Below are 11,897 nucleotides of genomic sequence, written 5' to 3'. Positions count from 1 at the left end.
AGGACATAAAATTAGAGCTAGGCCATTCCGGGGAGATGCCAGGAAGCAATTTTTCATAACAAAGGGTAGTGGCAATCTGGAACGCTCTCTCTCAAAAAGCAGTAGAGGCTGGCGGTCAATTGAAAATTTCAAAACTGAGATTGATAGATTTTTGTTTGGTAAGGGTATTAAGGGATCGAACCACAGCAGGTAAATGGAGTTAGGGTACAGATCAGCCATGATCTGATTGAATGGCAGAACAGTCTCGAGGGGCTGAATGGCCTACTCCTGTTCCTATGTTCCTACCTTCTTCTATGCACCATTTAATCCAGTGCTCTAAACCGTATTCTTATTAAATATGATTGCGTGTATACTGATTGTGAACTTGCGTTGGTAACATTGTTTGCTGTTCCATGGTTGCACCTTCACCTGCAAGCTTAGGCACAATGGTAAAAACGTGTGCCAAAGGGCAAAGGTTGTCCACAATGGTAACTCCTGCAGGAGGCAGCGGTTCTCCTGCTTGATGGGGCCTCCATAAGAAATGTCTGCACAAGTGAGGAAGTGCGCTCACTTTTTCCTTGACCCTGACACCAGCTCACTCCTTCCTCATCGGTAGTCCGGTACGAGGGGCCTGGAGGACTGCACTGACCCAGTCGACAAACTCCTTCGTGCTGTTGGCACCTATGCTTTTACTGGAGGGTGACCTTCAGTTCCAAATAAGGCCACCTTCCTTTGGTGCACCTCCCTGCATCAGTACCTCCATCTCTACAGCATCAAAGTGTTGCCCACACTTCTGTGCAGTGCCGTTGTGAACAATTAACGACCATACAAAGAATGACAGACAGGAAAAGGCCCTCTAGTCCATCCGGCCTGCCCCACACAATTGTGGATACCAACATATACACTCTCCACCCCACCCAAAACCATGTGATCTCCCGGGAGAGGCGAAAAACCAGGTGAAAACCCAGGCCAATTTGGGGAGAAAAAATCTGGGCAATTCCTCTCCGACCCCTCTTGCAATCGAAACTGGTCCAGGAGGTCACTCTGGCCCTGATAATTCCATGCATTACCTACCTTTTGTAAGAGGTGATCTCCGCCCCAGCCAGAAACAGGTCCAGCTCTCGCTTGGAGGAATTCAGCGAATCAGCGTCCACCACACGAGACAGCAGCCTGTCCCAGAGGTCCGCTATTCTCTGGGAAAAGAACCATCTCCTGACATCTAACTTCGATCTGGCCTCATACAACTTAAAATTGTGAGCCCTGAACCTCCCTAACCTATCTAATTAGTCCATTTTCCTCTTACTACTGCAACTTCCCATCACAAGATCGATCGTAACCCGGGCCCGTGCCAACGGTACGGGTGAGCCTGCCCCATAGGCTCACTTTGTTCTGTGCACCCTCACTTTGTTCTGTGCAAAATCAGAAGCTTTAATGTTCAATCATTTTCTATTTCTTTTTTTTTGCAACAAATGATTGAAGTTTCACTTGCTCTTGTGGAAGGAAAGTCCTTGATTTTTTACCAGCGAGCGTGGATAGCTTTATCTTGTAAGCCAATACTCTTGCATCATAGTGATGATGGAAATTGTCTCCAAATGCTCTTGAGAACCAACAGCTGCAGCCAAGCAGATACTAAGGAACAAAAAATGACGAACAGTGGAGCTTTGGACACTGATGGTTAGTCGCAGATGACTTGTGTACATCATTTTAAAAATTAGGAAATGATCCATCAGACCAGAAATACTTGAATCGAGAGGGCAGATTCTGCAATCCTGTGCTCCCAGGAAGAGTGTCATAGGAAATGTAAGGGTGTACACCCTTTGATTTTCAGCCCATTAAAATTAACATGAGTGTGATTCCAAGCTGGCAGCACAGGATCAAACAATCGGCCTTTCCATTCCTTTAACGTGGATGTTTATGCACCTTATTTCACTCTGCCTTTTACTACTTATGAAGTCATGATGTGGAGATGCCGGTGATGGACTGGGCTGGACAAATGTAAGGAATCTTACAACACCAGGTTATAGTCCAACTGTTTGTTGGACTATAACCTGGTGTTGTAAGATTCCTTATACTCATGAAGTGACTACAGCCTGGATTTCTCTCCGCTATCCCGCTCCACAGTCGTTGAGATAACGGCGGCAACAGCGGACTGACTCTTCTCCATCCCGACCCTAAATTTTCATCCACCCACCCCGTCCCTACCCGTCGCACGCAAGTGGCAAAGGGAAGGCAGGGCGCCGAGATAGCCACTCCATTTCCCTGCCTTCTTCCTGTGCCGGCGCTGCTCCCAGGGACCACCAGGTGAGGGATGGCGATAGTCACCGGGACAAAGTCGGAAGGCTTATCTAATGCCCCTTTTTTTGGAGGGAGCAGGCCCAGAAGTGGACACCTCTCCCTCCCCTCAGGCCCGAAAACATTTATCATTGCTGGGCAGTAACAGCAGGAGGTGAAAATGTCACACTGGAAATTCCTCTTTACCAGAGCTGGCATCAGAAGTGCCACGTGAGAATGTGGCAGGAGAAGGTTGAAGTCATGAAATGTAGCTGTGATTTCCAGAACCTCTCGGGGCAAAAACACTTTGTGGAACTGCAATGAAGGAACACATCAATATTGCTTGAATCCTCATGCCACACTTACTTGATTCAATATGTTAATTTGTTTAAATAACTGTTGTGATCCAAATGTTCCCACAAAAATACAATTAGCAAAATTTTAATGATATAAACATTAATTTATTCATATTTTTCCTTATTGGTGAGATCTATGGCTTTATAATAATGAACTGAATATATTTTTACTTGCATTTCAGAATTCAGTTTTGATCAGGAAGATCATTTGTAGTCTCTAGCCAATCAGATCTTACTTGGTCTCAGTACCAAGCCAGACTAGACATGGTCCATCTGATAGGTGCCTTGGATAATGCCTGCATCCGATTTGTTTATTTTTTCCTTGGAAGATGAGCTAAAAAGCAAGGTATAGACCCAAAAGTACAAATGATTGCTAATTTAAATGTAAAATATTGTAATTGTGTTCTCCCTGGGGGGAGGAGGTGACTACTTTTTATGTACCATTTCTGTTGAAGACTAGCTAAAGAAAAAGTCACTTTCATAATGTCTACCACAGGATGTTTATCCTTGAGGTTGGAAAACTGATTATTAATTCCGAGCAAAATACAATGCCGTCGGGGGGAAGATTTATTCTGTTTGCTATTATATATTAAGAATACATTTACAATTTTACTGTAAGTAGCAAACGCTGGAAATCCTCCCCCAATGAAAAGGCAATGCTACAAAGTGGTCCTCTGCCATTGTTTTCTTAAGTGTTCTGGCAAATCTGTCGAGCTTTTACCCTCAATTTCTTTAATGTAATGTTAGCACCAAAATGAGCAGTCTGGTATAAGACTTAAAAGGCAAATATATTACTACAGAGCGAATGATTCTAGCCCAAATCATTTGTACTACAGTGTAGCATTTTTATGATAATTCTTTAAAAACCTTTGCCTCTTTAAAAGCTCCTTGGTGCATGGACCTTGCCAATTCCAGATAAGTGGGCTGAGAACAGAGTGCCATCCTGTTGTAAACAATGAGAAATGATGCATACTCATATTTGCATGTATTTGGCATTGATTTAAATATCAAAATGAAGCTCCTGCAAACGATGTGCAGGAAAAGTCTATGCGGGCATTAAACTCAATTGGAAATTGGCTCATGGGGGAGGGTGGGATTCCTACAGGGATTGGGCGCAACGCCTGATGCCCAATTTTCTGGTCTCCACGCGCCCGACTCACGGGCCCTGTCGACCAGAGAATTTACCCCATGGTAGGCAGGTTAGAAACCGATGAAACAGGAATTGACTATTGGGCCTGATAGCCCTTTCCTGTTCTAAAAACTCTTTTATGTTCATAAATTGAGTCAATATTGTTTTCACGTGTTGTGTGACAGAAAATGTCTATATTCATAGAATTACATAGATTTAACAGCACAGAAACAGGCCAATCTGTCCAATTGGTCTATCCCGGAGTTTATGCTCCGCACGAGCCGCCTCCTCCCACCCTACTTCATCTAACCTTATCAGGATATCCTTCTATTTCTTTCTCCCTCATGTGTTTATCTAACTTCCCCTTAAATGCATCTATGCTATTCACCTCAACTACTCAACTTCAAAATCTTCATTTGGATTTGAGTACTGAAAGGGTTAATATTCACATTAAAAATATATATACACTATCTGTGAGAAAATCTATACAATTCTCTCTTTAAAAGTGTCTGTCAGTTTTCCACTCTCTGTGTGATTTGCATTGTCTTGACCTCACAGCCCTCTGCTGGTACATTCTAGAAATGGGTGGATTACCTTAGTCAGAGTAGGAATGACAGGATAGCAAAGATGAATACGTGGCTTGAGAGATGGTGCAAGCTGGAGGGTTTCAAATTCCTGGGCCATTGGAACCGGTTCTGGGGGAGGTGGGACCAGTACAAATTGGACGGTCTGCATCTGGGCAGGACTGGAACCAATGTCCTAGGGGGAGTGTTTGCCAGTGCTGTTGGGGAGGGTTTAAACTAATGTGGCAGGGGGATGGGAACCGATGCAGGAAGTCAGTGGGAAATAAAGTGGTGACAGAAACAAAAGGCAGTAAGGGAGAGTGTACAGAACATGACCGGACAGATGGTCTGAGAAAGCAGGGCAAAGACCAAGGGAAGTCTAGATTAAACTGCATTTATTTCAATGCAAGAAGTCTGATGGGCAAGGCAGATGAACTCAGGGCATGGATGGGTACATGGGACTGGGATGTTATAGCTATTACTGAAACATGGCTAAGGGAGGGGCAGGACTGGCAGCTCAATGTTCCAGGGTACAGATGCTATAGGAAAGATAGAGCAGGAGGTAAGAGAGGAGGGGGAGTTGCGTTCTTGATTAGGGAGAACATCACGGCAGTAGTGAGAGGGGATATATCCGAGGGTTCGCCCACTGAGTCCATATGGGTAGAACTGAAAAATAAGAAGGGAGAGATCACTTTGATAGGATTGTACTACAGACCCCCAAATAGTCAACGGGAAATTGAGGAGCAAATATGTAAGGAGATTACAGACAGCTGCAAGAAAAATAGGGTGGTAATAGTAGGGGACTTTAACTTTCCCAACATTGACTGGGACAGCCATAGCATTAGGGGCTTGGATGGAGAGAAATTTGTTGAGTGTATTCAGGAGGAATTTCTCATTCAGTATGTGGATGGCCCGACTAGAGAGGGGGCAAAACTTGACCTCCTCTTGGGAAATAAGGAAGGGCAGGTGACAGAAGTGTTAGTGAGGGATCACTTTGGGACCAGTGATCATAATTCCATTAGTTTTAAGATAGCTATGGAGAAGGATAGGTCTGGCCCAAAAGTTAAAATTCTAAATTGGGGAAAGGCCAATTTTGATGGTATTAGACAGGAACTTTCAGAAGTTGATTGGGAGAGTCTGTTGGCAGGCAAAGGGACGTCTGGTAAGTGGGAGGCTTTCAAAAGTGTGTTAACCAGGGTTCAGGGTAAGCACATTCCTTATAAAGTGAAGGGCAAGGCTGGTAGAAGTAGGGAACCTTGGATGACTCGGGAGATTGAGGCACTAGTCAAAAATAAGAAGGAGGCATATGACATGCATAGGCAGCTGGGATCAAGTGGATCCCTTGAAGAGTATAGAGATTGCCGGAGTAGAGTTAAGAGAGAAATCAGGAGGGCAAAAAGGGGATATGAGATTGCTTTGGCAGATCAGGCAAAGGTGAATCCAAAGAGCTTCTACAAATACATAAAGGGCAAAAGGGTAACTAGGGAGAGAGTAGGGCCTCTTAAGGATCAACAAGGTCATCTATGTGCGGAACCACAAGAGATGGGTGAGATCCTGAATGAATATTTCACATCGGTATTTACGGTTGAGAAAGGCATGGATGTTAGGGAACTTGGGGAAATAAATAGTGATGTCTTGAGGAGTGTACATATTACAGAGAGGGAGGTGCTGGAAGTCTTAACGCGCATCAAGGTAGATAAATCTCCGGGACCTGATGAAATGTATCCCAGGACGTTATGGGAGGTTAGGGAGGAAATTGCGGGTCCCCTAGCAGAGATATTTGAATCATCCACCGCTACAGGTGAGGTGCCTGAAGATTGGAGGGTAGCAAATGTTGTGCCTTTGTTTAAGAAGGGCGGCAGGGAAAAGCCTGGGAACTACAGACCAGTGAGCCTGACATCTGTAGTGGGTAAGTTGTTAGAGGGTATTCTGAGGGACAGAATCTACAGGCATTTGGAGAGGCAGGGACTAATTAGGAACAGTCAGCATGGTTTTGTGAGAGGAAAATCATGTCTCACGAATTTGATTGAGTTTTTTGAAGGGGTAACCAAGAAGATAGATGAGGGCTGTGCAGTAGACGTGGTCTACATGGACTTCAGCAAAGCATTTGACAAGGTACCGCATGGTAGGTTGTTACATAAGGTTAAATCTCATGGGATCCAAGGTGAGGTAGCCAATTGGATACAAAATTGGCTTGACGACAGAAGACAGAGGGTGGTTGTCGAGGGTTGTTTTTCAAACTGGATGCCTGTGTCCAGCGGTGTGCCTCAGGGATCGGTGCTGGGTCCGCTGTTATTTGTTATTTATATTAATGATTTGGATGAGAATTTAGGAGGCATGGTTAGTAAGTTTGCAGATGACACCAAGATTGGTGGCATTGTGGACAGTGAAGAAGGTTATCTAGGATTGCAACGGGATCTTGATAAATTGGGCCAGTGGGCCGATGAATGGCAGATGGAGTTTAATTTAGATAAATGTGAGGTGATGCATTTTGGTAGATCGAATCGGGCCAGGACCTACTCCGTTAATGGTAGGGCGTTGGGGAGAGTTATAGAACAAAGAGATCTAGGAGTACAGATTCATAGCTCCTTGAAAGTGGAGTCACAGGTGGATAGGGTGGTGAAGAAGGCATTCAGCATGCTTGGTTTCATTGGTCAGAACATTGAATGCAGGAGTTGGGATGTCTTGTTGAAGTTGTACAGGGCATTGGTGAGGCCACACTTGGAATACTGTGTACAGTTCTGGTCACCCTATTATAGAAAGGATATTATTAAACTAGAAAGAGTGCAGAAAAGATTTACTAGGATGCTACCGGGACTTGATGGTTTGACTTACAGGGAGAGGTTAGACAGACTGGGACTTTATTCCCTGGAGAGTAGGAGGTTAAGGGGTGATCTTATAGAAGTCTATAAAATAATGAGGGGCATAGATAAGGTCGATAGTCAAAATCTTTTCCCAAAGGTAGGGGAGTCTATAACGAGGGGGCACAGATTTAAGGTGAGAGGGGAGAGATACAAAAGGATCCAGAGGGGCAATTTTTTCACTCAAAGGGTGGTGAGTGTCTGGAACGAGCTGCCAGAGGCAGTAGTAGAGGCGGGTACAATTTTGTCTTTTAAAAAGCATTTGGACAGTTACATGGGGAAGATGGGTATCGAGGGATATGGGCCAAGTGCAGGCAATTGGGACTAGCTTAGTGGTATAAATTGGGCGACATGGACATGTTGGGCCGAAGGGCCTGTTTCCATGTTGTAACTTCTATGATTCTATGATTCTATAACATCTTCATTATTTTGAACACTACCACCAGTGAATAATATAGAAACATAGACATAGAAACATAGAAATAGGAACAAGAGTAGGCCATTCAGCCCTTCGGGCCTGCTCCGCCATTCAAAATGATCATGGCTGATCGTCTAATTCAGTACCCTGTTCCCGCTTTATCCCCATATCCCTTGATCCCTTTAGAATCATAGAATCATAGAAGTTTACAACATGGAAACAGGCCCTTCGGCCCAACATGTCCATGTCGCCCAGTTTATACCACTAAGCTAGTCCCAATTGCCTGCACTTGGCCCATATCCCATAGCATTAAGAAATATATCTATCTCCTTCTTGAATACATCTAATGACTTGGCCTCCACTGCCTTCTGTGGTAGAGAATTCCACAGGTTCACCACCCTCTGAGTGAAGAAATTTCTCCTCATCTCGGTTCTAAATGGCATACCCCGTATCCTGAGACTGTGACCCCTGGTTCTGGACTCCCCAGCCATCAGGAACATCCTCCCTGCATCTAGTCTGTCTAGTCCTGTTAGAATTTTATATGTTTCGATGAGATTACCTCTCATTCTTCTAAACTCTAGTGAATATAGGCCTAGTCGTCCCAATCTCTCCTCATACGTCAGTCCTGCCATCCCAGGAATCAGTCTGGTAAACCTTCGTTGCACTCCCTCCATGGCAAGGACATCCTTCCTCAGATAAGGAGACCAAAACTGCACACAATACTCCAGATGTGGTCTCACCAAGGCCCTGTATAACTGCGGTAAGGCATCCCTGCTCCTGTACTCAAATCCTCTTGCGATGAAAGCCAAAATGTTTTAAATGTGTTTTAAACAATATGTTTTAAAATATGAAGTTAGCCTGTCTATAAAAGGGAATTTAAACACACACATTTCTTCAATGTGTTTGTAGGGCTGTGCTGAGAAGATGGGTCTGGAGATAGGTTGGAACTGTTACATCTCCTTGCAGTTGGGTGGTTTTGTCATAGGATCAGATCATTTAATTTCCACTTTTCAAATTGCAGTGGAGCAACAAGGTTATGTATCTCATTTCCAAAGTTTATTACTGCATTGCTTGATATTAGATATCTAGCTACAAATTTGATTATAGCCGTTGCATGAAAATGCAGCCTTATTTAATTCATTATTATCAAGGAGCTTTCATAAGTGAACTCTAAGCACTGGCTCTTGATAAGGAATCAATTTTCTGTCTGAGTTTTAAAAGTATATCATTTTGAGCCAGTGTTTATTCTACTTAATGTATTTGTATTTATAAATGTCAGTTAACAATCTTACTTCACAGATGCTCTGTCCCATATATTAGCTTTGCAAGAGCTCTTAATGCATAAGTTCTGACTAAATGCCCTTTGAATTGCAAAATAGAGTGCTACTCTAATGAGCCTCTTTCATGACTAATTGATGATTTTCCTTTATGGGCACATCAGTTCTTCCTCTAGTCACTTTCTGCAGCATTAAGTAGGATTTGGGGCTTGTTAGCCCTAATAGTATGTATCCTGTAGCTTCCATGAAGATTTCTCTGTTATCTAACCCAATTATAGGGTTTCCACTTCTTAATTTTGATAGTCAGTAGGTGAGGTCATTCAAAGACAAAAAGGATAACAGAAAATCACAAGAGATTTCGTAGAGAACCCTTTATAAGGAATTGCAGGATCTGATTTACATCCAAGGGTAGCTAACCTGACACCACAGAAGATATGGAATTAGAATCTGTCTCGCAGGTGTAAATGATTAGCATTGACCATCTCTGTCGACAAAACGTGGGTGAGAAAAATCAGCTGGTTTCAAAATTCTACTGTTTCTATTTAAAATTGAAGTATCATTAAATGAAGACTGCCACAGTCTAGCGTTCTCTCTCTCTCTCTCTCACTCACTCACTCGCACACAAAACCAATATTTAGCATGAAATTTTCTGTCAGCAAAAAATAGGTGAGGTAATTATTTGGTTTCAGACTTCAACTTTTTTTGAAAATTGAACTAATTTTAACATGATCTCCTTACCTAAGGAAGGATATCCTTGCCTTAGAGGGAGTGCAATGAAGGTTCACTAGATTGATTCCTGGGATGAGAGGGTTGTCCTATGAGGAGAGATTGAGTACAATGGTCCTATATTCTCTGGAATTTAGAAGAATGAGAGGTGATCTCATTGAAAGAGGGCTTGATGCTGATAGGCTGTTTCCCCTGGCTGGAGAGTGTAGAACTAAGGGTCATAGTCTCAAGATAAGGGGGCAGCCATTTAGGACCAGAATGAGGAATGATTTCTTCACTCAGAGGGTTGTGAATCTTTGGAATTCTCCACCCCAGAGGGCTGTGGATGCTCAGTCATTGAATATATTCAAGACTGAGATCGCTGGATATTTGGACACTAAGGGAATCAAGGGATATGGGGATAGGGCGGGAAAGTGGAGTTGAGGTGGAAAATCAGCCATGATCTTATTGAATGACAGAGCAGGCTTGAGGGGCCTTATGACCACCTCTTGCTCCTAGTTCTTATGTTCTTAAGACACTTTCTCTTTCTCTTCCCCCCCTCCCAGTTTGATAACACTTTTAAAGTTTGTAAAGCAGACAACAAAAACTACGTGTTGGAGCACTGATTCTCTCCCTTTCCCTCCTTTCCTTGCTCTTCCCCCTCTCTCTTTCTCTCCCATCTCTTTCTCTCCCCTCCCCCTCTCTTCCCCCCCCCCCCCCCCTCAGTGTCACATCGTTTAATCTCGTTTGTTGCACATGTTTTCAGTTTTGCCACTTTTTCTCCTCTTTCCTTTAAAGGCATCAGCTGATGTTTGGGGGATGGTCCTGTGGCTTCTGGTAGCCCACTAATGCCGTAGCCAAGTGTCCATTCTTCATAGGTGAGAATAGACAGCTTGGACAAGGTACCAAAGGATGGTTGGCACCTGTAAGACAGTGCCCCGATGTAAGTCAGTACCTGCACGAAAGGAAAATGAGGAAATGATGATTTACATTCCTCCCACTCTTTTCCCTCCGCCCAACCAACATCTCTCCAAATTTCCTGTCATGATGTAAATCAATTCCCAGTGTAATTCCCCTGATTTGCATATCCCGGAAACGACATGAATTATCTTGTGGAATGTTTGGGTAGTAATTATTTTCTCAATTGCAATGAAGGATGCAGGGCGTGCTGTAAATCTACTCTAACATTTGCGTTGCAGGCCAAATTACCCAGGGGGATTAAGAATATTCGACCACACCTAGAACATGTTGAGAACATTCCTCTGTTGCTTCTGCTTTTTACATACTGTACTTCAGAAAGTAAGTACTGAGAAGTGTTTGGATCAGTCACTGGCGTATCAGGTAGGTGAACCTAGGAGAGAAATATAACCAAGTGCTATGCTGCAAAAAAAAAACCTCAATTCAATCTGCACATGTCATCTTTTCTTTAAGGAATATTACATCATACTCAGGATCCTAAAACTGCTGCCTGGTTTCAACTGATAACAATTTTCAGCTTGCATCAGGCAATGATACAAGTGCAAGGGTAGTTCTGCCCAGAGGGAGAATATCTATTAAAGCAGCGGTGTTGTACCTATTGCAATGCTCCAAGGCTGTGTTGGCTTCTCAACGATGCATAATATGTAGTGTTGATGTGGAGATGCCGGTGATGGACTGGGGTTGACAATTGTAAACAATTTTACAACACCAAGTTATAGTCCAACGATTTTATTTGAAATTTACAAGCTTTCGGAGGCTTCCTCCTTCCTCAGGTAAATGTGAGGAAGGAGGAAGCCTCCGAAAGCTTGTAAATTTCAAATAAAATCGTTGGACTATAACTGGTGTTGTAAAATTGTTTATAATATGTAGTCTAGGATTTAGCCTCAGGCACGAGACCACCGTGGGAAGTGTAATCTCACACCTCTTTGGCTTCAGTGTTTGCAGTGCAAGGCCAACTTTTTAAGCTTACTTATGCACATGCGGAATGCTCCTTCATTCTCCTGATAACAGAGTGCCATGAAGCTGGCAGTATAACTCGATGCTGCCAGCTTGCAACGCTCTCGATAAATACTTGCAGTGCAACTGCCTCAGCTGAATTTTATCTTACTGAGCTTGAGCAAGGCTGCTTTACGTTGTTGCCTACATGTTTCTAATAGTTGACTGTCACGTGTAATGTATATGAGTTGTGTTGGTCCCAATACTGTTCAATGAGACAAGTGTATTTGTGATAACATTGGCACTGGTAACATTGGAGGTTTTTTACGAGACAGCGTTGATGGATCATTCACTTCCACATACCTCTGTGAAGTGCCTTGAGATATTTTTCTTTGTTAATGGCACTCGATAAATGCAAATTGTT

The 11,897-nt window shown here is 43.3% G+C and overlaps 1 protein-coding gene across 3 annotated transcripts in view; it reads left to right on the top strand.

Moving 5' to 3' along the window:
• Positions 1-1,483: 1,483 nt before the first annotated feature.
• The window catches only part of LOC137340951 (uncharacterized), a 47,522-nt gene continuing 37,108 nt past the window's right edge, over positions 1,484-11,897 (top strand). For all 3 annotated transcript variants that reach the window (XR_010966920.1, XR_010966919.1, XM_068003763.1), the window contains exons 1-3: positions 1,484-1,653; positions 2,789-2,952; positions 10,759-10,858. Coding sequence is in view for 1 of the 3 variants with exons in the window: in XM_068003763.1 (XP_067859864.1) it covers positions 2,899-2,952; positions 10,759-10,858 (154 nt within the window). In the remaining 2 variants the exon portion in view is untranslated. The remainder of the gene's footprint in view (positions 1,654-2,788; positions 2,953-10,758; positions 10,859-11,897) is intronic.

This window comes from Heptranchias perlo, chromosome 22 (genome assembly GCF_035084215.1).
Source record: "Heptranchias perlo isolate sHepPer1 chromosome 22, sHepPer1.hap1, whole genome shotgun sequence".
NCBI classification, from domain to species: Eukaryota; Metazoa; Chordata; class Chondrichthyes; order Hexanchiformes; family Hexanchidae; genus Heptranchias; species Heptranchias perlo.
Note: the sequence above shows the minus strand (reverse complement) of the source record. Positions and strands in the feature narration are given on the sequence as shown.